Source organism: Mustela nigripes, chromosome 2, assembly GCF_022355385.1.
Source record: "Mustela nigripes isolate SB6536 chromosome 2, MUSNIG.SB6536, whole genome shotgun sequence".
Taxonomy (NCBI): domain Eukaryota; kingdom Metazoa; phylum Chordata; class Mammalia; order Carnivora; family Mustelidae; genus Mustela; species Mustela nigripes.
In genome coordinates, this window is record NC_081558.1 from 4,652,170 (window position 1) to 4,675,985 (window position 23,816).

Sequence of the window (23,816 nt, forward strand, 5' to 3'; positions counted from 1 at the left end):
TCACCCACAGAGTAGGATCTGACCCTCCTCTAGCCATCAAGAAATGGAGATCTCTCTGGATGGGATGAGGAAATGCCCAGTGGCCTCGGAGTCCCCGCCTCTGGAGGATGGGACCCCACCACCTTCTCTCACCTTTGTTCTTCGACAAGCTCACAGCCAGAATCTCCCAAGTGGTGATGGAATCTTTCAAAAACACATTCATGGTCTTCGTGGAGATTCTGGATGGGGAGGGAGACGTGGAAGCCTTAGAAGACAGGTGTCCGGGGTGTGGGAGAGAGCAAGGATGGAGGGGTCCCCAGGGAAGAGTTGGAGGGGCTCGTGACTGGACAAAGGTAAGTAGCCTGACTCTCAATTTTTCTAGGCTGGGTTGTGGGGTTGCACAGCGACTCCAGAAAAGTGGGGGGTTGGGGCGCATGCAAATTAAGTGGATCCAGTCTGGGATGCTGTAGGAACTGGTCTGGGGGGTGGGTTGAAGGGGGGGGTATCTCGGCCTTACCCATTTTTCTCAGGTTCATTGAGACTCTCTACGGTCCACAGCCAGCTCTCAGGGAACTGGCTTCGGGAAATGATCTCCTCTTCCGGAATAATGTCCTCATCCATGTCACCTGGGAGGCAGGGGGTGAGGTGGGGAGGGGAGCGAGGGGTTTAGAACAGACCCATCTCTCCACTGTCCTAACAGCAGAACTCACCCATGGCCGCGCGATGGCTTTGGAGGAGGGCGCCCAGTTGTGTTTAAATTTGTGACTCTTCCCTCCATAAAAACACTATTAAAAATTACATTTTATAGGGCGCCTGGGTGGCTCAGTGGGTTAAGCCGCTGCCTTCGGCTCAGGTCATGATCTCAGGGTCCTGGGATCGAGTCCCGCATCGGGCTCTCTGCTCAGCGGGGAGCCTGCGTCCCCCCTCTCTCTCTGCCTGCCTCTCTGCCTACTTGTGATCTCTCTCTGTCAAATAAAAAAATAATATCTTTAAAAAAATAAAAAAAATAAAGGGTCAAATTCCCACAAAGTTTAAAAAAAATTACATTTTACAATTGTATCGGTATGAAGGCAAAAATAATCCAGGCTGGTTATATGATGTACCCCTCCCCCAATTTTCATAGGCTTGAAAGCACACGCTTGAGCCTCTCTCTCTAAGCCCAGTAGCTCCCAGGCCCCGTGCCTGGAGGAAAACGGCAGACTCCACAGACTCCCCAGACCTGATGGTGAGGGGGTGTGGAGGGGGTGACCTTTTCAAGCCTGGCTGACACCATCAGCAAGTAGATGGGGTGGGGGGCTGGAAGAGGGTCCAACCCTGTCTGGACTTTCTTTAAAACATGATGGGCAGACTGTAATTCGGCTCTGGGTCTGCGAAATAAAAAAGGTGAAGCCCGCTGATGCCTCAGTCCACCCACGTTCTGGAATAACCCATCAAAGTGCCTTTGGGGTATGGACACGTGAACAACTCTGTCTCACCCCCAATTGGCTAAAAAGAAAAAAAAAAAAGTGCACAATGTTAAGGAATGAAAACACCCAAGCGGGGCATAAGCCCGATGCTGGTAGATGGGATATTTTTTGTCTAATTTTCCTCTTTGAGCAAGGATGTCTGTAGCTCACTGGAGTAGAAAGCAGTGAGCCTGGGTTAGTATATTTCACACAGATTGAAGGGAGAGGCCTTTGTTCACGTACGTTAGAAATCTTTGGTTCTTTTTTAGCGGTGTTGGTGGAGGGAGTGCTAGCCCTCCAGCTAAAAGAATTTATAAATATCTGCCCGCTTTGGCAATGTCTGCCTTTAAGAAGTGACTGCCTATAAAGAGCAAAAAAATTAATAAAAATATAAGTGTGCACAAAAAAAAATACGTGTTCCCATATAAGGAGTTTCAAAAGCAACTGTAAGCGAACAAAGGGAACTTTACAGTGAAGCAACCCAGCACACACGGCCTTAGCCAAGTGATCAAGGATCACATCACCAACAATGGGACAAAATCAAGGTCATAAGGCCCCTGATACGATGCACTAACAAGGCCACAATGTCTCTTTTGTGACAGAGCTGTCGAAAATGCAAAAGCTGAACGTGATTATGAGGAAACACTGAGCCAACCCAAACTGAGGGATGGGCCCCCAAAAGAGTTGGACATGAGAGTCGCTGCACGATGGACTCTCTGATAGGGGCTGGGCAGATCTAAAGATGCTAAGGAGACCCCCACCAGCAAATAGGACGTCCAAATCTGGACCAGATCCTGTTCTTGTAAAGGACGCAAACCCAAACCAGACCAGACCAAAGCCACGTGAATGGGGCTAGAAGGTTTGGTGGTGACGAGTCCACATTAATGTCCTAATTCTGGTGTCTGTGCTGGGTTTTCTGGGAGAATATCTCTGCTTCTAGGAAATCCACACTGAGCTAGTCGGGGGTGGTGGGTCCTCACACAGTTCAGGGGGAAGAAAAGGTTTTTAGGCCTGTTTTCACTTTTTCTGTTGGTGACTATTGAAAGAAAAAAAAAAAAAGGATTAGTTTTGCTTTGATCAGGCAGCGTACTGCTGTGAAATTTCCTCTTCTTCTTCAGTTTTTAAGCAAAGGTATTCTCTTTACAGGACTTTTCATCCGGTAGTTAATAAGGTAACTTCCCTCTATTTTAAGAGCCGCTCACATGGGCCTTTTTTGGAGCCCAGTTTGAAGGACACAATTTCTGGTCCCCCATGAAAGCAGTGGGATGGGGCGCCTGGGTGGCTCAGTGGGTTAAGCCACTGCCTTCGGCTCAGGTCATGATCTCAGGGTTCTGGGATCGAGTCCCGCATTGGGTTCTCTGCTCAGCAGAGAGCCTGCTTCCCTCTCTCTCTCTGCTTGCCTCTCTGCCTCCTTGTAATCTCTGCCTGTCAGATGAATAAATAAATAAATAACTAAATAAATCTTTAAAAAAAGAAAACAGTGGGATGTACAAAAGAAGGGTTCCAAGGACCAGGTAAAATGATCACCAGGGCAGCGAACGCTCTGCATAAAATGGTTAAAAAGAACAATCCGGAAAGGCTGGGAGGAGCTGGGAATTTGCCAAGGTGACCCTCACAAAAGGTCCTGTGCTGCTCGCCGTCCGCTGTCCCTGGGTTCAGTTTCGCCAGCGCCTGTCCCAGCAGAGAGATTTTTCCCCCAGTCAAGACCCATTTTTAAAAAGCATTTTGGAAAAGGAGGGATCAGGCCTCAGGGGGCTCAAAGCCTCTCAGCAAACGGCAGTTAGACCACGCCAGTCCCCTCGGCTGCTGTGGCCTGCTTTAAGTGGGGTTATTACAAGAGAAATCTCTCTCGGCTTTGCTTAGGATTCATTCGGCCTGAGATGTAAACCTTCAAGTGGGTACACATTTGGTCTTACCCAGAACTGAATGAATGAATGAATGAATGAATGAATGGATGAATGAATTAAAATGAAGCCACAAAGGTTGTTAGGCATTGAGTTAGCACCTCTTTGGAAAGCACCATAAATTAGTTTTCTTTGGTAAATGCAAGCTGAAAACCCATCTCAGATAGACGCTCCCCTCTGAAGGGGCCTCCTCCCTCAGACAGGCCCCCTCCCAACTCAGACACGCCTCCTCCCTCAGACAGGCCCCTCCCTTCTCTGGCTTCCCCCGTCCACTCTCAGCAGCACCCCGCCCCCCCTCCCCCCGCCCCCCGCAGCCAGACTCACTCCTGGCCAGTCCCAGCGGGTCGTCGTGGCTGTAGTTGAGCCGCAGCTGGGTGATGTAGTTGCAGCAGTCCAGGAAGGCCTTCACGCAGCGCTCCTGCTCCTCGTGGGCGATGAACTGCGCCCTCCGCTCGCAGGGGTACTTCATGATGTTGTCCCGCATGCCTTGCGTGCAGCACATGCGCACGTCCTTCGGGTACTGGCCGGCTGTGGGGGCGCAGAGCCCGCGTCACGCCCGCAGCCCCGGCCTCGGAGCCGAAGGCCCTCGGGACAGACGGGACAGACGGCAGGGAGGCCGCCCCCACGGCCAGCCAGGCCCCTTGGCGGCCCCCCCCCCCCCCCACTCCCCGGCCTGCACAAGGCTCGGAGGCGGCCAGGGCTCCCACCTTTGTCTAGCCTCTTCTCCATGAGCTGGACGGAGCGGCGGCGCCGGGCGGCTGGCTTGGGGCACTCGAGAGCTGAGGGGCAGGCGGACACCAACGGGATGGGTCAAGGACTGATCGGGAGCCCTCCAGGCGCTCCTCCCTCAGACAGGCCCTCTCAGTAGCCACGGGGGAGGGGAGCTGTTGCTCCCAGGCGACAGAGGAGGAAACCGAGGCTCGGAAAGCCGGGACTGGCTAGGTGGTGGCCGAGGCAGGACTGGAACCCGGGCCCCCCACCCCAGCACCCAGCCCTCCAGTGCTCTCAGCCTGAGGGCAGAGGCGCCGCCCCCTCCCTGGCGCTCACAGGTCCTCTGGGCCGTCTGCAGCCCTTTGTTGGTCTTGAGGGCCAGCCCCGCGTCCGAGAAGACCCCAGCGTAGTCCTGCCCGCTGCCCGCCGTGCAGCCGATGTCCGCCTTCTCCACCACGTTCCAGATCTGCGGGGGCCGGAAGCGGTCACGTGCGGGCCTCCAGCTCCCGGGGCCCACGCGCCCGCCCTTCCCTTGGTTCTCCCCCCAGACCCCTCAGAGCCTTGAGCCAGCCGGTGGCCTCGAGCACCCCCAGCGTGGACCCGACCAACCGCACTCCCACTGCGCCCGCCGTGTCCGCTCCTTCCAGCGCAGGCCTGACAGCGCTTCCTGTGCTCTCCGCTGCTCCGCGCAAATGCCACCTCAGCCCCAGGCCACCCCTTTGCCTCTGCTGCCTTCTACCCAACCATCGGGGCTGGGGGGTGGGGGGAGGGGCGCACCTTGCTCTGAGTCAGCTTGTTCTTCTTGTTCAACACGAACACCCCCTTGTCCACCGCCACGAGCCCCACTCGGGCCCCCGGGTCACCCTCGATCTGGAGCATCATCTGCTGTCCAGGCAGATACGGCCTTTCGCCCTTCCTAACACCTTTCACCACCAGCTGCGGGGGAGCAGGAGGGGCAGGAGAAGAGGGGTCAGCGCTGCCAGGGGTCTTCTCGGTCAGTCCGGGGGCAGCAGTTGGCAGGAGAGGAAGGGGAGGAAGGGGGAGCCAGAGGGACCCAAGGCTGAAGGCCAGGAGAGAGAGTGTGGGAGCAAGAGAGGCCCTGGGGCTGGAACAGAGCAGTGCCCCCCCCCCCCCCGCAGGGGGGGGGGGGGGGGGGGGGGGGGGGGAGGCCAAGGGAGGAGCGGGGGGGGGGGGGGGGGGGGTCCCAAGATGGGTGAAGGGGGAGCCTTGGGAAGCTTACGGTGCCCATACAGGAGTCCTTGACGTCCACCCACACGGAGTCGGCCACCACCTCCCTCTTGCCGTCGCTGCCAGTGACTGTGTAATAAGCCACCAGGCGGAAGGAAGGAATGAATTGCGGAGTGATTTTCAGAGACATGACGACCGGGTCCTGGCCAGGTGTCCGCTTCTGGCGGCCCACAGTCAAAATCTTCCCTTTGTTCATGATCTGGGAGGGGCAGGTCGGTATAAAGATCAGCAAGGTGGGGGGGCGGATGGGGCGACCTGAGATTGGGGGTTCTGGAGGAGCGGCGGGGAGGGGGGTGCCTGGGATCCTAGCAAGCCACAGACCAGGTAGGTGTAGTAGGTGATGGACTGCTCCTGGCTGGGGTCCACTCGCAGGTAGAAATTGACAGTGAGAGTCTCCCCAGCCTTGAGCTCCGAGCGAGGCACAGAGAGATGCAGGTAGTTTTTGAAGTTGCCCATGGCGTTGTAGGGCTGCACTTTCATTTGCCTGGTGGCCTGTCGAAACTCTGGGATACCCTCCTTCTTCGTGCGTACCTGGGCAAGGAAAGAAGGATGAATACTGGCCTCCCAAAGATGTCCATGTCCTAAGTCCTGGGACCTGCAAATCTGGTACTTTCTGTGGCAAGAGGAACTTTGCCAACGGAATTAAATAAAGGATCAGAGGATGGGAGCTTGTTTTAGATGATCTAGGTGGGTTGAATATAATCACAGTGATCCTTCTAAGATAGCTGAGCAGCCAGAAGGACCCCTCTATGAGAATGAACACATCTCGGTGTGAGTGCAAATATCCTTAAAGGAATGGCATGATTCCCTTATGCAAGTAAAAGGGCCCTCCTCTGCCGGTGTCAGGATGGCTGGGGGCAGAGGGCAGGGACCCTCTGTGCCCGGCTCTTTGCAATGGGGCCCCAGGCAGGCGAGGACTCACAGTGATGGTCAGGGGCTCTTTGCTCTTGGGTGTGTTCATGGTCAGCATGGCCACACCATCATTCCGTGTCGAGGTCAGGTCTTGGTCTTTGGACTCTTGATCTTTATGGGGACTCTTGATCTCCACGGGGATGCCGTGGGCTGGGGAGCCATCAGGGTTTGTCACGAACACCTGTGGGGGCAGGTGGAGGGCACACAAGTGGACCCAGAGGTGGGGCCAGTGCCAGGAGCCGGGTTGGGGGTTACAGGTCCACCCTGGGTCTCACCATGAAGTCAAAGGGCATGGATGGTTTGAAGAACTTGGGTGTCTTGGTGAAGTGGATCTGGTAGGGGGAGGTCACGATGGGGAGCCCGCTGTACTCCGCCTCCACCATGTCGCTGCCTGAGGGGGCCAGCCATGAGGGCAGGCTCCTGGGCCACCCCTCCAGACTGGACCCCGCCTTCCTACCGGGCCTCCCACCTCAGACCAGGCCTCCTTCTCAGACTGAATCCCACCTTCATTCTGGGTTTCCCTCCTCAGACTGGGCCTCCTCTTTCAGACTGGATTCCCCCCTCATTCCGGGCCTCTGCCCTCCAACGGGGCCTCCCCCCTCAGCTGGGCCTCTGCCCTCAGACCAGGTCTCACCTGAGTCCAAGACAACAGTGACCGAAATGTACAAGGACATCCCCACCAAGGCTTCTTGTCGGGAGGGTTCCACCCCGTTTATGAGGACATTTCGGCTCAGCTTGGCCTCCCCAGTGCCATCGTTGATCTGGGGAGGGGAGAGGAGTCTCAGAGAGGGGGAGGGGTGAGGCTGGATGTTCAGAGCGGAGACGGCGAGGAGGAGCAGAGCACCTTAATGCGACTGAGGGACTGGGCCAGAGAAATCCTGTGGTCACCGTCCTGGACGCCAAAGATGACGAAGGCTACTCCATCCACATTCTTCCCGTACAAGAACCTGAGAGGCAAGAGAGTCTCAGATGCTCCTCTCCCGAAAGGCATGCTCAGCACCTACTCGCTCCTCCTGCAGCTCCCCTGCACCCTCACTTGGTTCTCACCTCACCTATCCCTCCCCCTGGCCTCATTCCCAGACCCTCACCTGGCTGTGATGGTGACCGTCACGCCATTTTGGTTATCGATATAGTAGAATTTCTCTTCAGGCTCCAGGTGAACCTCAAAACTGGGCAGCACTGGGGGAAGAGACATACCAGTAGGGCACCAGCGCTGGGGCCTGGGGTCTGGCGCTGCGGGGACCCCCCACCCAGACACCCTCCTCCTCTTACCGTATTCCTTCACCTCGAACTCAGTAGAGAAGACTTGCTGCGGGGCATCTTCGTAGTGGACCTGGATCTTCCACTGCCCCATGCTGTGGGGAAGACAGGGCGGTGAGCCCCACGTGCCCCCACGCCCTCCCTTGGGAAAGGGAACCCCCTCCAGGACTGCATGACATACTTGACCAACTCCGGGATGTTCCAAGACTTTGACAAGATGCCAGCCTGGTTTAGAGAAGACAAGAAGTCCCGCTTGATGGGAACACCGTCTGGGGTCTGCGGAGACAGGGAGGGTGTGTCTCTTCAGAGATCAGGCTTAGCCCTCAGGCTCTCCTCTCCCTCTCTGTGTCTGACCACTCTCTGTGTGTCATGCCTCCTGCTTTTGAACATGGACTTGGGTCAGTCAGCCTGGATTCAAATCCCCGCGCTGTCATTGGTGAGCTGTGTGACCTTGGGCAAGTTACTTAACTTCTCTGTGCTCAATGTGCCCACGGAGAAAAAGGAGATAAATAGAGCCCCTACTTCATTGGCTTGGGACGTGGTTAAAGTAAGCAGGAGTTCACAGTCATCAGGGTCTGTCTGAAGACTAACAATAACCAGCACTTATCACCTCCTTCCTGCAGGAATCTGGGCCACAAAGAATTGCCTGCGTTTGACTCTTTGACCCACACGGATAGCAATTCCACGTGGTTCGACCAAGTCCACGTTATTTCATTTGTTGCCAATAATTAAATGTCAGGAGACATCCTGTGGGCAGCTGGCTCTCTGGCTCCTCCTGGAGATGGGGATAATTGTGGAGAATGGATTCCTGTTGGTTTGGGGTGACTGGGACTGGGACTGGGCCGAGGCTGTGCCCTTAGAAGTGTGTGTTCACCGGTTCCCACAAATTCCACTGACTCCCCAAATCAGCTCAGGGCTGTCAGAACCTGGTCCCTGTTCCCTTTGCATGATTTCTCCCTGTAAATTTTAAGTTATTATATGCCAAGCACTGTGCTGGGTTCAGGAGATAAGGTCCTGAATGAACAGATAAAAAAAAAAAAAAATCCCTTCCCGTGTGGAATTTAGGTTCCGTGGAGGTTGGGGGGGGGCAATTAGCAAATGAATAAATCCAATTGCTAGGATGCCGAGAGGAGATGACAATAAGGGAGAAGAGTCAAGTGTGTGTAGGTTGAGGGGGAAGGAGGTTGCAACTTTACAGGATGCTCAAGGAGGCTTCTCTGTAAAACTGGGACATTGGTGACATTTGAGCAAAGACTTGAAGGGCGCGAGGGGCAAGCAGTGTGGGTATTTGGAGGAAGAGGGTTTTCTGGGTACAGGGGAACAGCCTGTGCAAAGGACCTGAGGCAGGTCCTGCATGGCAGTTGGAGATACAGCAAGGAGGCCCATGTGGCTGAAGCCGAGTAAGGGGAAGAGACAGGAAGGGGACAGGGCAGGTCGCGCAGGGCCTTGGGGACCGCAGGAGGCCTTACAGTTTTACCCCAGGGAGGTGGGAACACCTGGAGGGCTCTGGGTAGAGGAGGGCGGGACGTGAGTTGGATGCTCGCGGGCGCCCTCTGGCTGCAGGAGGCGGAATGAGCTACATAGGTTTTATCCGTGTCACCCCAATCTTCTGATGAGAAGGCTGAGGCCCAGGAAGGGGTTCAGCGACCCGGGATTTATCTGGAGCCAGAATCCACGTGGTATCCCTGGATCTCTGCCCCATCTCCAGTGTTCTTTCTGTGTTTGTGCCTCTAACGCATTTCTCTGTCTTTAGGTCTCGTCAGGTGCGCCTTTTCTGGAGCCTCTCTCTTGGTCTCTCCTTGAGTCTTTTCTCGGGGCGTCTGTGGGGCCCTGGCTGGCTCGTACCTGGATGTCGATGATGACACTCCGACCCACCGGCAGCAGGTTGTTGTCCACGGTGAAGATCCGATAGTGGACTGGGAGGGGGTGTTAGAGAGAGGGGGCGCTGGGTGAGGCCCTGCCCCTGCCCACAGCCCGGGCCCCGCCCTCTCCAGCCGCTGCCCCTCCCATTACCCGTGGAGCCGGGCGTGTAGATGGTCTTGTCTGTCTGGATGAAGAGATACCCGCTCTGAGGGCTGATCAGCACCACCTTTTCCACCACGGTGGCCCCAAAGGTTGCCTGGACAGTCACAAAACTCTTTCCCTTCTCTGATATTAAATCCTTGTTGTTGGGGATCTAGGGGTGGACCAGAGAGGGACATTAGGGCTCTCCTTCTGGGCCCCTGGCCCACATCCAGCCCCCAGGCCTTTGGTGGGACCCACAACTGCCCCACCCACCAATAGCCCCTGTGCAGCCCTCCTGCTCTCCCTGGTGTGCCCAGGCTGGGAGAGGAGGGCCACTCGGAGAGGCCATAGGGGTCAGAGAAGGGGGACCCAGACAGGGGGCTCAGGATAGGAGGGGCTAATTGAAGGAGGAGTCTCAGGAGTGGGCTCCAAAGTAGGAAGGGCTCAAAAAGGGAAGGGGGTGGACATCAGCCTGTGCACCCACCGTGATGGTGACCGCGCTCAGGTACTCATTGGCGCTGTTCAGCTCGGTTTTCTCGTTGAACAGCACTTGCTTCTTGGCCGGGAAGTCATGGACTGTGACTGTGACTGCAATTTTCTCTTTCCAGTCGTGGGCCTCCAGCAGCACAGTCTCTTTGCTCCCCAGCCGCAGGATGTTGGGGGTGATCATGGAGAACCTGCCGGAGTGGGCACAGGCAGCGGATGCTATTCTAAAGACCTGGCATCCCAATCCTCACCCACACATCGTGAAACTCCCAAGGTCTACGCAGTCAGATCTCGAGGCCTCTGAATCACGACTGCGACAGAATCACTGAACACCACAGCACATGCACCCTAAACCCGCAGACTCCTGGTTCGAGAAATGCACACCCCCCATTACAACCCTGAATCCCACAAACACCCAGCTCTCGAACTCGAGCTCATAGGAAACCCGAATTCATCAACAGCCCAACCCACTGACCCCTCTTTCCCCGAATTCTCCTGAGACCTGACCCCACAAACACCCACTCCCAACTTCAGAAGTGACCACGTTTGGGGAGGGATTGTGACTACTCACAGGGGATCCCCCAGCACCAGGGGGAAGCTGGTCAGCAGCAGCAGCAGACTGGGGCCCAAGGCAGGCCCCATGGTGCCCAGGGAGAAGGAGGGACAGAGGGACTGACGGATGGAGGGAGAGGCTTGGGAGGGAATGAGCAGAGGCGGTGAGAGGGGGCCTTTTATCCGGCTCCTGCCTTCCCCCACCCCCGCCGTAGTCCAGCCCACAGCTCCCGTGGCCTCCCCCTCCCTGGGGCTGCCCCAGATTTCTCAATACCGTTTCCTAAGCTTTTCAGTCCCTGGGGCCGGTGTGTCCTGGGGTAACTAACCCAAGGGCATGTCCTCCTACAGCACAAACACACCTTCCCTTTGCCATGGCCTCCCTCAGGGTCAAGGACAGCTGGTGAAACTATTCTCATTGTACGTACGTAGTAGTAGAGGAATACCGAGGACCAGAGAGTCCCCCACCCCAGATATCGGGGCCCGATCCCCAGTCCACTTCTGGCCATGCGTTTATTAACCAAACCCTTCCTACCAGTCCATCTCTACGCTGGTAGCGAAAGCCCTTCCTCCATGCTTGGATAAGGCTGGGGGGGTGGGGGACAGAGTCCAGCCCAGACACTCTGTGCCCCACTCTTCTTCCCAGTGGAGAAGAACCCTGGTGCTTGGAAGGTCAGGGAAGGTTTCTGAGAGGAGAGGATATGTCAGCTGGGCTTTGCAGTATGTGTAGAAGTTTGCTATGCAGGGGAGCATGCTTTTTAGGGCAAGGGGAGCCTGGAACTCTCATCACCTACTCTCGTCAGGTGACAGACATGGCCTGAATGACTATGATGATTTAAAAAGTCATCATTGGGGCACCTGGGTGGCTCATTGGGTTAAACCTCTGCCTTCGGCTCAGGTCATGATCTCAGGGTCCTGGGATCGAGCCCCACATGGGGTTCTCTGCTGGGCGGGGAGCCTGCTCCCCCCGCACCCCCCCGCCTGCCTCCCTGCCCATTTGTGATCTTTGTCTTTCAAATAAATAAATAAAAATTTTTTTTTAAGTCATCATTGAGCAAAGTCTCCATTGCTAGCTTTTTTGGTCTTATATCAACATTCTCTTAATCTGTCATTATTACTATTATTATGAATTATATTTAGTTTTTTGGTATGAATACCTGATATCCTCAAATGGTTCAACGGCTAAGAGATGCAAGAAGGTGTACAGGGCAAAGGTCACTTTCCTCCTTTTCCCGTTGGCCAACTTCCAGGTCTCAAATATCACAGTACGGTTGAACTTCTGGCTCCTTCCAGAGGCACCTTACGCATTGGTAAGCGTTGGGGAGTTTTGAAAACAAGTGATCAGTGTTCTCTGCGTGTCCTGTACTTCCGGGTCTCCCTGCCTGGGTCACACCTTGCTTTTTCACAAACAATGTCCCTTAGAGATTGTTTAATATCAGTGCCAAGAGAGCCTCCTGTTCTTTGAGGCAATCGCCGCACGTGTGCGAAAGGAACCCGCCTTTCCCGCGGACCGAGTTGCATGGTTACGAGCCGAGCCGAGTTTTCTCCAGTGAGTCATGTTGAGCCCGCCACCCTTTCTAGTAGTGGTCAACTTTGGCCACCTGACGAATAGCCACCCCGAGCCTCAGTTTCCCCAGGTAAAGTGAGGTTATCGATGGCGCTCACTACGCGGGGTCGCTCTTGCCATGAAAGCACGTAACCCTGGATCAAAGGGGACTCATGTACGCGAATAATCTCGCCAGATATTTCTGTATTTCCCTCCATGACTGTATTGATTTACATTCTTGCTGACCCTGCAGGAAATTGCTGATTTCCCCACTGCCTCGCCATGACGACCTGTTGGCAAAGCTTTGCATTTTTTGCCTGGGCGTCATTTTGATGTGCATCTGTTGGATTCCCAGCAAGCCTGTGCGTCCGGGGTAAGGGGTTTGTGAAGTCCGGGGTGCAGTTGGCAACTGGTGTGGAGGGTCCCCATCTCTGAAGGGCTGGTTTCCAGAGTCCAAAGGAAGGGGTTAAAGGGGAGCTCGGTGCGGACTTCCTGTAAACCACGCTCCTTTCCTGGCTCTGCTGGCATGCCTGGAGGCGGGGGAGGCGAGCAGAAACAGAACAAACTTGGCCCCTGTCTGTTTTGATTGCAACACCCTTTCTTTGGAAGAAGCAGGGAGAGGGCAATGCCTGCTTACTGTCCAGAGTCGAGAACAGACTTCTGACACAGGACGGGGAACCTGCTAGGATCTCCCAACCCCCCATCCCTTCCTCTATGCCCTTGCTCTACCCCAACCCTACCCTAGTTCCTCGATTAATCACAGCCTTAAACATTGGCGCTCTTTGACCGTCTTGGGCAGGTGTTGCTGCTGGCCTCTGCCTCCCTTCCAGGCCTGGTTCCTTCTTTCCCTGAGTCTCCGTTAATCCTGCCGAAGGACTGGATCGGATGGATGATAGCTCCTGCTGTTTTGACAAGGAGAGGTGCTAAGATGCTTCAGAGCCCTGGGCTTATACACTTTATGCCCATGGTGGTGGAAGTCTGGGAAGGGTCCTGTCCCCGATCGCTAGGAAGTGACCAGAGCGATGAAGGCAAGTGCAGAACAGCGTTTGTTAGGAAAGAATTCTCTGAGGCTTCTTCCTGGGGTGGGCACTTCTGCCCAGAAGTGCAGGAGGATGACAGGCAAGATAAGGCAGCAGGGGAGACAGAGGAGGAGGCTTCGGGATGGGACTTCTGGTCGGCTGGTGCACCCTGCCCAGCATTCCACGGAGGGAGGGAGGGAGAACCAGGCTGCCTGAGCTGGGTGCGGTTGGTTTCTGGGACCAACAGAGCATTTGCTGTTTATCCGCACAGTGCAGACGGAGCTGGGTGTCCTGGGTCACGTCAGGCCACCCTAGATAGAAGGGCAAGGAGAGAAGAAGGAGAAGGAAGTGGCCATGAATTCTGGGTGGGGGGAGGTGCTCCCCCCCCACACCTGCTGGACCTCCCCGCCTCCCCCCGCCCCTCACCTCTGACCCTTCAGAGGCACTGTCGGGCCCAGGAATGGCAGGGACTACCGCTCCCTCCTGGCCTCCCACTTCCAGAATGGGGTCTTTGCCTCACTGCTTTCTGAGAATTTCCCTCCGCTCACCGTGCAACCCGAGCTTCCCCTTCTCACTACTTATTACTCATTAACTTGAAAGTAAACTTGGCCTGGTTGAGTCTCCTCTGCCCCTTGACTCCTTTTCCCCCCCCCCCCCCCCCCCCCCCCCCCCCCCGCAGTCAGCAGAGGCCTGGGCACCAGGGCCCCCTCTAGCTGCGCCCCCCCCCCCCCACCCCCGCCCCCGCCTTGGAGGATACAGGGCCAGAGGCTTTTGACCTCCCAGCCCCAGTTCCTAATCTGTAAGCTGGACCATCACAACCATGGAACTTCTCTCTGAGTCTTGGGGTGACAAGCTGGTGGCATCAGCAGACAGAATGCTCAGCCTGGTGTCCCGCACACCTGGACTGTGTGTTTATTTTTCCAACACCTGCTCCTCCCGCTTCGTGCCTTACTTCCGGGACAGCCCCGCCAGGTCCGCAAGCCAAGGCCTCCCCTTCCTCCCTGGCCCCTGCATTCCCTGTCCCAGTCTGTCCCCTCTCTTACCCCTGTGGTCCGCGGTTTCCCTGCTGCAGGCTCATTGCTTCCAGACCACATGCTCTACAGCAACTGGGGACCTTGTCTAAAAACCCAGATTCGCAATCCTACGGCATCGTGATGTCGAAAACAGGAATACGCAGGAACGAGGCGAAAGGCTCCGTGAGACCCAGATGCAGCGCCTAATCCCACCAACCTTGTTTATTCTGCCTGTTTTGCAGACCAAGAAACGGAGGGCTTTGACCACTTGCACAATATCCCCCAGCTGGCAAGAGCTGGGGTCCAGAGTTCATGTTCCTAAACTGTATGAGCTTCTGACCGCTGCTGTAACAAATGACCATAAACTTGGTGGCTGAAAATAACCCCTTTATTATCTTACAGGTCTGGGGGTGGGGGCAGATGTCTGCAATCAAGGTATAGGTAGGCCTGTGTTCCTTCATTTCCTTCGGGAGGCTCCAGGGGAGGAATCCTCTTCCAGCCTTTTCCGCTTCTAGAGGCCACTCCACTCGAGGCTTGTGGCCCCTCCGTCCCTCCAGCCCCACAGTACACTCCTCCGGGCAAGTTTTCTTATCCCCCTCCGTCTCGGATGGACCTCTTGCAAGGATCCTTGTGCTGACACTGGGCAATCCAGGATCACCTCCCGTCTCAGGGTCTTTCACTGAATCACCACTGCAAAGTGCCTTTTGTCACAAACTATGGCATTGGCAGGTTCCACGGACTGGACGCGGACATCTTTGGGGAGCCACGACCCTGCCCAGCCCCGCACTCGCGGGGAGTAAAACCTTGATCCTGTACAGCCATGTCCTTCCCTGCATTGAACTTTTCCTCAGCTTCTGCAGGCACCGGTTAGAAGTCCAACCGCGTCTGCGTCCTGGGGCTTCTGCCAGCTTCTCCCCCCTCCCCCTGCCCCTGCCCAGCTCCAGCCAGCCCTGCAGTGGGACTGCCAGGCTATTCTGGGCTCCTCTGCCTCCACGTAACTTCCTCAGTCTGCAATGCCTCCCCACTTCCCTGTCTGGCAGGGCTATTTATTCACCTGTGCCCGTTAAGCTTGCTTCCGTTTGCAGGAAGCCTTGACCCCAGCCCAATTCTCTACCCATTGTCCCCCGCCTGTGCCCCCCTCCCCAAAGAAGTACCTCCCAGAGTTCCAAAAGGGGCTCTGGGCACTCTAGCTGAAGGGTGTGCTGGAACAGGAAGGGGAGAGCCCCATCTCCAGAGCTGCCCGTGTGTGTGTGTGTGTGTGTGTGTGTGTGTGTGTGTGTGTGTCGCGCACACGTTCAGGTCCGTCCCCAGTCAGAGGTCATTCCTCAAAGCCCGCTGCAGTTCACAAAAAGCTAGGCTGTGCTGAGTCACTCCCAGCATTATCCTGGGCCATACTCGGTGACCTCGTGGGACCGCCCCCCACCCCTTTCACAGGCTGGGAAACAGGTGAAACCACTTATCTAGGATCACACAACAAAGGGGGCAAGTTCAAAAGGTTTGGGTGCAGGGAGTCCAGATGCAAGGGAGCAGTGCCGCTGGTGGGAAAGCACAGCTGCGACATCAGTCCCAGTCCGACATCAGACTGTTGCTGTTTTGAGTCCCGAGTCTCCCAACTTATCTGCTGTGTGGCCCTGTGCAAGTGACTTAGCCTCTCTGTGTCTCACAGGCTTTTTGATAGGAAGGAGCGTCCACAGAAGCCTTGGACGAGGGTGTGGCATAAAGCAGTCATTACGTGTCCAGTCTCCGCTGCGAGCTCTTGTGGGTCTGCCCACCACGTTTTCCCGCCCGCCAGCCTCTGCGGGTGCTGTCCCCTCGCCTGGGCCTGCTGCCCGTCCCCTACTGCTCCAGTCACCTGTCCCTGACTTCCCAGACTAGGTCAAGGCCCTGTGATGAAACGGTCCAGTGACTCAGCCCTCTCCCTGACCGGCCCCCCACCCCAGACTGTAAGCCCCTTGAGCGGGTCGTGTCCACTGCTCTGTCCTCAACACCAGGAGGCTGCAACCCTCCCTCCGCAAGGAACACGGGTTTCTAAATTGTACGCACAGCCTGTGTTAGGCCTCAACACCCAGAAAGGCAAGGAACCAGGGTAGCAAAACAGGTCGGTCATTATTGCACAGTTGTGAGCGGTGGGTGGCTCTGGGGCAGGGCCAGGGCTGCCCCGGGGGGGGGGGGGGGGGGGGAGGAGACAAGGGAGCTCTCTTCGGAATGGGCTCCTGGGCCTCCGGGCCCGGAGAGCAGGGTGCCCACCGCGCTGCCCTTTTCCCCCACCGCACGTGCCTTGGGAGCGGGGCTGGAGGGTGAGGAATGTGTGCGGAGGGCGGAGGCGGGAGGTGGGGGAGGGAGGACCGGTCCAGACACTGGGGGCTGATCACAGAAGCTCCCGGCCGCCGGCTGTCTTGTTGACTTTGGATAGGCCTTCCCGGAACCCAGAATCAGTCATTCTAAAGGCAAACAGCAGGGAGGGGGTCTGGCAGTTGAGGGGCACCAGGCGCCACTCACCCAGGGCTCATCAAGTCCACGCCCAGAGCCGCTTGCCCACCTCCCCCCACCTCCCCCCACGCCCCCCACCCGTGCAGTCCCGGAGCCCCACCCACTCTGCCTCCAGAGGTGCCCCCGCCCCCGCCCCCTCGGCTCACATCTGCTCCATCTGCATGTCCTCCTCGTCCTCCTGGGGCAGCTGCAGGTACGGGTTGTCGCCTGCCGGCTGGAACTTGTAGCCGGTGAGCACGAAGAAGGCCAGGGTGGACCCCTCCACCAAGAGCTGCGGGGCAAGGGGCATGGCAGTGTCGGGCATAGCCCCCCACCCCCAGCCACTGTCTGGCCCACCTGCCCACCCCACCTGGGGTCTTGGTCTTCACCTGGTACAGCCACTGCCACTGGAACGGCACGGCCACCTGCAGCAGGATGGCGATGACCCGCGTGAAGTACACGTAGCAGATGACCTGTGGGACAGGGGGTCGGGCAGAGGCCGGAGGTGGGCTCGGAGTGGCAGGCAGAGGGGCTGGAGTGGGCACCCCAGCGGCTGGTTGTATACACCCCCCCCCGCAAAAAAACAAAGACAAAACACCCCCAAATACTTGCTTCAGTGAGAAGAGGGCTCGTACCATGATGTAGTAATGGCGAAACAGCTTCAGCTTGGCCAGGTTCACTGCCACTGCCGGGTGTGCGCGGGCGGGCGAGGGGAGGGGAGGGGAGAGGAATGCAGGAGGGCCGTTTGGGGGGAGTATCCAAGGGGCAGGAAGTCTGGAGGGGAGGCCTTTCAGAGGACACGAAGCAGGGGCAGCCGGTGGGGAGGGAAGGGACATCCAGAGATCAGAAAGAGGGGCCTGGAAGCGGGACAGGGGCCGAGGGCACAGCTGTCCGGGGACCAGGGCCTCACCCTTGCCATCTGTGCCAGACGCGTCCTGGAGATGCCGGATGGACCTGGAAGGGGACCGGGGACACGGATGGCTGTCAGCACTGCCTCCTACCACGTCTGCAGGGGGCGTGGGGGTGGGGGCAGGAGCCTCACCAGACCACAGGGAAGAGGATGGCACCACAGCAAATGAGATCCACCAGGAAGAGGATCTCCTTCCAGAGCATGTAGTCACTGGCACCCTCCTCACGGGACTCGATGACGATGTAGGCCACGTTGGCCAGGACCTGCAGGGCGGGGAGAGGTGGCCAGGGGGCAGTGCGGGGTAGGTGGGTGGCTGTGCCCCAAGAGAGCATGTGTGCCCGCCCGCCCCAGGGCCCCAGCGGCACCTGCAGTGGAATCACGATCCCAAAGATCTTCTTCTCCTTGTCTGACAGGACGTACTTGACAAAGGCCCAGCCAGAGCCGATCAAGGCGATGGTGATGAAGAGGAGGGCGCCCTTTAGCCTGGGAGGGTGTGTGTGCCGTGAGGGGGGTGGTGCCCGCCCCCCAGCCCACCCCCCCCACCTGCCACGGAGAAGGGCACTCACAGGTGCGTGATGTAGTGCATGACAGCGAGGCCTTCAATGGGGTGGCCCTGGCTGTTGATGAAGTAGTAGTTGATCTGGAGGCGGATGGACGGACGGACAGTCAGACAGACAGATGGACATGGGGGCGGGCGCCGGAGGATGGGAGAATGGCGGTGGTTTAGGAACACCGACAGTCACTGGGGGCACCGGGGCCACAAGGGTGACAGAACCGACAGTTGTGATCGGGATGGCGGGTGGACCCAGACACGGGCGGTCGTGGCTGTGACAAAGTGGGGGGGGGGTCACAGCTGGATGGATAGTGAGACCGTCCATCAGGGGGAGAGTTGGAGCCAGGCCAGCAGGCAGTTAGACGTAAGGACAGACGATCATGGATGGACAGGACAGGCAGACAGCTGAGCTAGGTGGACAGTTGGTGGCCACAGGGACAAAAATGGCTAGCCATGGGGACATTTGGGACACGTGAACTCCCAAGCCCAGGGTCTGCAGAGATTGGGATAAAGGGCTCCATGGGCTTCTTCCTGGACCCAGAGACCCCAGCCCACCCCCTTCTACTCCCAGCCCAAGGCGCTCACACTGTGGAAGAGAAGGGAGACGCTCTTGGTGAAAGCTAGGGCTGCCATAAGCCAGTGGATCTTGAAGACGTTGTACCTGGCAGGGGGGGTCAGGGACAGAAGGGGGTGGGAGGCATTGGTCAGGGGCAGGGATGAGGGGAGGGGAGGGACCACCCCAGGGGCCAGGGCATTACGGGTTCTTGCAGAGGACGGACACCCAGAAGATGCCAGCGGCCAGGAAGAAGGCAGACATGACCATGTACAGCTTGAAGAGGGGGATTTCCGCCGCTGACAGGAAGCCCTCGGGGTTCTTCTCCCGGATCATGACCTGGGGAGTGGGCAGGGGTGGGCGGCGGGGATTTCATGCCGGCTCTGGATGTGCAGAGCCGCGACGGTGCGTCTCGCCCTCACACTCTCCAGCCCCCCTCTCCGTGCCTCAGTCTTCCCGCCTCCCAGGTGGGCACACGGGCTTTCATGGCCCAGCACAGCCCCGGGGAGGATGTGGTGTGGCCGGCCCGCCTCTGCTCACCGTGATGTCGAAGGGCTGCTCCCGGCCCGGCTTTGAGTTGTAGCAGTTGTGGAAGTTGAGGTTGTACTGGCCTTCCTCGGCCCGAGAGCCGATGACCACGTGGAACTGGGTGGTGGGGGCAGAGAGGGGAAGATGAGGGGAGGTGGGGCTCAGCCTGGGGGTTCCCACTCCAGGGGGAGGTGGGGGCTCAGCCTGGGGGTTCCCACTCCGGGGGGAGGTGGGGCCTCGGACGCTCACAGACACTCACACTGAAGTTGTAGGAATTGTTGAGATGCCCAAGACCCAGGACCAGTTCCTTGTCCTTCCCACTGAGGCCCTAAGGGGACAGAGGGCCAGCATCAGTTGGCCCCATGGCCTGGGTCTCCCTAGGCCACCCCCGGAAAAGGAACAGACCTTCCTCCCTCCTGCCCTGGCTTCTTCGAACCTGCTGGTCCCCCTGAGACACTGTGGGTTTTGACTTGGCCTTGTCAGGCGCAGCGGTGGTCCCTATAGGGGGCAAATAAATGGGTTCAGAGATGCATGGACAGAAGGACAGCAGAATAACGGGGAGGCGGGGGCAGGCGCACAGCCCCGGCCGTCCACTGTCCCTGCTCACACGGCCAGCCTGACTCACCGCTGTCCACTTTGGGGGTGACTGGTTCGGAGGGCACTTCGGGGAGGAGCCCAGGAGAGATGAACAGCTTCTTCTGCTCCCCATACTTCCGCACCTGTACCCTGGGGTGAGCGTGGGGGCCTCAGAGGTGAGGCCAGGAGGCTGAAGGCCTGGGTCATGCACACACGTGTGCGGAGGGACTCCGTGGCCCCTGGGGCCCTCGGGATCTCCTTTCTGAGGACAGCCTCAGAAAGTGTCAGGCTGAGTCAGTGATCATACAGTTCCAGCCCCTGGCCACCAGCGATTAAGATGGCTGCCCCCTCTGGGCCCTGCCTGCACCGGCGACTGTCACTTCCTGTGACACTGACTTACTCATTCCCACTTAAGCGCGCTACTTCACATGAATACGCATCTACAAGACAGGCCACGCCGTATTGCTAGACTCTGGTTCTTGGGCCTCAGTTTCCTCCTTTAGAACGGGGATGACATCGGTGTAAAGGGTCAATGAGTCACCCCCTGTAAAGTTTGCAGGACACTCCCTGCCACCTAGGAAGCATTCGACAAGTAGGAACGGCGGCTATCAGTTCTCCCAACGCTGCTCCGTGTCCGATCTCTGCCCTGAGACCCCGACTCTGTGTCTCCTCCCCGGGCTGCCCCCTTCCGTCGCTCCCTCCTTCCCACAATCACAAGGCTGGAAGGCAAAATGAAAAAGCAAGTGGTTTTCCTCCTAAGTGTGTGAGGCTCTTCCCAGCAGGCTTCCCATTCCACCTGGTAGCGTATGTGAGTATCAGACCCCAGAAAAGACAAATGATGGAGCCTCTGGCCCGTCAGCTCACCGCAGATCCTTGGTGTTGATGAGGAAGAGAACTAGCAGGTTGCTGCTGTTTTTCTGGAGAGGACAGTCATGGGGGTTCCGGGTCTGGGGAGTGGGTAGGAGGGTGTCTTGGTTACTGCCTCCCACGAGTCCGGCCCCACCCTGCCCCCTCCCCATCTCCCTTGCAAGGGAGGGTCACTTCTTGCTCCCCTCCCTGTGAAAGAAAGGGGGCGTGTCCTCCTCCACTCACTGAGTAGGATCGAACGCTGCCAGATCGAACCCGAGTCAGACTGAACCCCACCTGCCAGGTGGAAAGAAAAGTTGAAGAAATGAGGGAATGCACAGGGACCTCACCAAACCACCTCTTTTCATAGCAAGAGAAACCTGACCTCGGATTGACCGAACCCGTCCTGTGTGCTAGGTCCCACATTCACTCTTGGAATTCCAAAGCCTGTCCTGACCCTGGGCCCTCATACTCTTCTTTTAATTCCTAACTGGTGCCACTCAGCTTCAATGTCACTTCCCTGGGAGTCGGGGTTGCAGTGGGGGGGGGGGGGAGTCTCGGGCATCTCTCGCTGATCTGCTGGCCCCTGCCCACCCTGTTTTCACGCAGTTAAAATGTTGATGGAATAAACAAATAAACAGATAAAAATGTGGATGGCTTTCCTGCCTGGAGCTGTGGAATCCAGCACACGTGGACTTGCTTGCATCCGGGCACTGTGACTTTGAGCAAGCCACATACCTCTAGGCTTAACGTTTTCACAGCATCCCTGAGAGGCGGCTGCGAGAGAACAGACCCATGGAAACTGCTCCGCCCGGTACCTGGTACTCAGTGGCATTAAAGAAATGCTAGCTACTCATTCTGACTGCAGGAGCTGGGGCTGTCTTGGACTTTGGTGTGCTCTCCTCCACCAACCGCAGCTCACGGCCCAGCACACACTGCCCGCGATTTTATTATTCCCACGTTACAGATGAGGGAACGGAGGTTCCGAGAGGCCAGAGCCCTTGTCCAAGAGCCCATGGATGAGAGGCGGAGCTACGAACTGGGGGCTGCAGGTGCGGGTGGGAAACGTGCGCCCCTCGCCCTCCTCCAGCAAACTCCTCAAAGCCCCTCACCAGCGGGTCCTTCTCTTCTGTCTCTTGGAGGCCCAGCCGCAAGAGGCTCAGGTCCACCTCCAGGGAGCCATTGGCGTAGAAGCCGAAGCTGTTCAGCGGGATGTCTGCTCGCTTCTCCCCCTGCCGGACACCAAGGAGGCACAGGCAGCTCAGACTCCTTCCCACCAACCCAGCCCCACGGCGCTGGCGCGAGATAGGAACGGGGTAGCCCCAGCTCCTCCAGCCGCTGTTCCGAGTCCAGGAAGAGAAAGCCTGGGGCACCTGGAGGTCTCCGCACGGGAGGGGGGAGGGAGGGGAGCACCCCCCCCCCACCCCGCCACGAGAGCAAGGTTATTCATCTTGGGGTTAGGAGCCCCGACAGTTCGTAGATTCCAAGAACCCAGTGAGTGCCCGGAGGAACCCATTCTAGAAATCCCAGCGCCCCCAGAGCGATCCCAAGAATTTAGGAGACTAACGGGGGCGAGGGGTTGTCCCAGGAGGTGAAGTCCCACCCTCAGTGGGCCGGGCACAACCCGAGCGTGGTCGGCCAGGCAACTCCACGCGAGGACTAAGGGGGACTCCTCGGACGAGACCACTCGGGGCCGGGAAGCGGGGGGCGGCGGGCCGCTCCATCGCGCGTAAGCAGAGGGGGAGGTAGGACGAGACCACTCCAAACCAGGGGCTTCTTAGGAGCAAAACTGCGCCCCCCGTCCCAGTCCGCCGCGCGGCGGGACTCACCGTCAGCGCCAGCCGGTGGATGCGCCCAGAGCAGCCGCCCAAGAGCAAGAGCAGCAGTAGCGGCTGCCCCCACTCCGCGGGGCTCCGGCGGGCGAGACCCCTCCTCTCGCTCACTGCCATCTCTGGAGCCACCACCTCCCCTGACACCGCCTCTGACGCACCCACCCTCCAAAAGGTGAGCCAATCGCCGCACGATGGGGGCCGACCCTCTAACATGTCAGGCCCTCCCAGCCAGTCAGCGACCGTTTCCTCGAAAGTCTGCACCACCCCCCCGTACGACACCAAATGGACGTCACCAGCTCCGAATAGGCTGCGGATACCGCTTAATCCCGCCTCCGCTATCACCAATCACTAGAAAGGTTGTGCTGATGTAATTTGACAAACAGTCCAACTAACCAATTCTAATGGATCTGATATCCCGCCCTTGAAGCGGAATTCCTTCACCCACAGATCCTTCACCCACGCCCAACTGAAGATCGGTCCAGGACTACATTACCCAGAATGCAGTGAGACCAGAGCGGGCTACTGGGCATTCAATAAACTACATTTCCCAATATCCCCAAGGACGGACTTCCTCTTTTCACTCTGGGGATGTGGCTCCCAGCCAGAGCCCAGGCTTTTGGTAAACACGCACGTCTGCCGAGGCCTGTCCGGTTCTAATCTTCCCGATCCACGAAAGGCCGAAACCTAGCCCCAGGCTAAATCTTGACCCCAGGATGACCTATGACCTCGGGCTGAATTCCAGCGTTAGGCGGAGCCTCTATCCTAGAGTGAGGCAAAGGAGTAGCCCATCCATAGATCCCACGCCGGACTCGTTGATTGGCTGAACACCAACCCCAGGCTGAGTCCTTACCTAACGCTGAGCCCCGACGTCGGCCTGAAAACCAGACTTCTCCATTCCCTTCTGACTTTCGACCTACACCGAGCCTGGGCCTTAGTCTCTGGTTGAGCCCCCAACCTGGACTACGCCGTGATCCCAGACTAGGCCTGACCTCTGGACCCTAGTTTGAGTCCCAGACCCCCTAGTGGGTTGCTGACCCCTCCGCTAAACTGACCCCAGTCTGAGATCCCATCCCAAATGCGGTGTCGACCTGGAACGAATCCCAATTCCAGTTTGAGTTTGAAACTCTAATACCAGGCTAAGCCACTGAGATCAGAACCCATGCTGAGCCCCTGACACGCCTGGTCCCCCAAATCCTGGAGCACAGCAACTTGAGGTTTTCTAGCCCAGAAGCCACCAGCAGGTGGGGCCAGGTCCCAACAGAGCCATCTGTCCCAGTGTAGGTGTCTCACTGTGGGCTCCAGGGGCTAGCCTCCTGGGCTCCCTGGTGTGTGTACTGGTATGGGTACTGGGAGCCAGGAGGCTTAGAGTCTCACTTGTGCCTGGGGGCGTCTGTTACCTCGGCAGAGAAGATGAGGTGGGCGCTGCAGGGCTCTCTCCCCTTTCATCTCAGTGCCTTAAAGAGATTAATGAGG

The 23,816-nt window shown here is 57.7% G+C and overlaps 2 protein-coding genes and 1 long non-coding RNA gene across 5 annotated transcripts in view; all 3 read right to left on the reverse strand.

The window, feature by feature from the left end:
* The window catches only part of C3 (complement C3), a 32,703-nt gene extending 22,053 nt beyond the window's left edge, over positions 1-10,650 (reverse strand). The window contains exons 1-19 of the mRNA XM_059388802.1: positions 10,521-10,650; positions 9,948-10,140; positions 9,473-9,635; positions 9,305-9,375; positions 7,641-7,735; positions 7,472-7,554; positions 7,288-7,378; positions 7,044-7,146; positions 6,834-6,960; positions 6,475-6,590; positions 6,210-6,380; positions 5,609-5,818; positions 5,280-5,486; positions 4,817-4,975; positions 4,376-4,505; positions 4,036-4,107; positions 3,653-3,856; positions 497-605; positions 133-218 (exon numbers count right to left, since the gene is read on the reverse strand). Of these exons, the coding sequence (XP_059244785.1) occupies positions 133-218; positions 497-605; positions 3,653-3,856; positions 4,036-4,107; positions 4,376-4,505; positions 4,817-4,975; positions 5,280-5,486; positions 5,609-5,818; positions 6,210-6,380; positions 6,475-6,590; positions 6,834-6,960; positions 7,044-7,146; positions 7,288-7,378; positions 7,472-7,554; positions 7,641-7,735; positions 9,305-9,375; positions 9,473-9,635; positions 9,948-10,140; positions 10,521-10,591 (2,461 nt within the window). The 5' untranslated portion in view covers positions 10,592-10,650. The remainder of the gene's footprint in view (positions 1-132; positions 219-496; positions 606-3,652; positions 3,857-4,035; positions 4,108-4,375; positions 4,506-4,816; positions 4,976-5,279; positions 5,487-5,608; positions 5,819-6,209; positions 6,381-6,474; positions 6,591-6,833; positions 6,961-7,043; positions 7,147-7,287; positions 7,379-7,471; positions 7,555-7,640; positions 7,736-9,304; positions 9,376-9,472; positions 9,636-9,947; positions 10,141-10,520) is intronic.
* A 1,760-nt stretch (positions 10,651-12,410) lies between these two features.
* On the reverse strand, positions 12,411-13,596 carry LOC132010867 (uncharacterized). The gene is made up of 3 exons (XR_009402296.1): positions 13,490-13,596; positions 12,785-13,374; positions 12,411-12,574 (listed from the first exon to the last, which is right to left on the reverse strand). It is a non-coding gene; the product is annotated as an uncharacterized LOC132010867 (long non-coding RNA).
* Positions 13,597-16,158: 2,562 nt separating this feature from the next.
* On the reverse strand, positions 16,159-22,500 carry GPR108 (G protein-coupled receptor 108). Of its 3 annotated transcripts, none has more exons than XM_059388803.1 (18): positions 22,341-22,500; positions 21,624-21,743; positions 20,758-20,808; positions 20,530-20,612; positions 19,715-19,815; positions 19,526-19,587; positions 19,349-19,417; positions 19,102-19,206; positions 18,767-18,900; positions 18,594-18,669; positions 18,022-18,095; positions 17,821-17,938; positions 17,588-17,718; positions 17,456-17,499; positions 17,181-17,332; positions 16,935-17,018; positions 16,713-16,837; positions 16,159-16,517 (listed from the first exon to the last, which is right to left on the reverse strand). In XM_059388803.1, exons 1-18 carry the CDS (start codon positions 22,458-22,460, stop codon positions 16,445-16,447), a joined length of 1,722 nt encoding a protein of 573 aa, XP_059244786.1. In that variant the 5' UTR covers positions 22,461-22,500; the 3' UTR covers positions 16,159-16,444. The 3 variants fall into 3 exon arrangements, with proteins under 3 accessions (XP_059244786.1, XP_059244787.1, XP_059244788.1); XM_059388804.1 differs by having other exon boundaries at positions 17,181-17,230; positions 22,341-22,499; XM_059388805.1 differs by lacking the exons at positions 20,758-20,808; positions 21,624-21,743; positions 22,341-22,500 and having other exon boundaries at positions 19,495-19,587.
* Between the last annotated feature and the right edge of the window lie 1,316 nt (positions 22,501-23,816).

Bases quoted from the DNA above. Each gene is read 5' to 3' on its own strand.
- GPR108 (XM_059388803.1), bottom strand. From the start codon at position 22,460: ATGGCAGTGAGCGAGAGGAGGGGTCTCGCCCGCCGGAGCCCCGCGGAG. The intron at 19,588-19,714 runs GTGAGTCAGGCT...TGCCCCCTATAG, and splicing joins CACCCCCAAAGTGGACAGCG to GGACCACCGCTGCGCCTGAC. The intron at 19,418-19,525 runs GTTCGAAGAAGC...CTGTCCCCTTAG, and splicing joins TGTCTCAGGGGGACCAGCAG to GGCCTCAGTGGGAAGGACAA.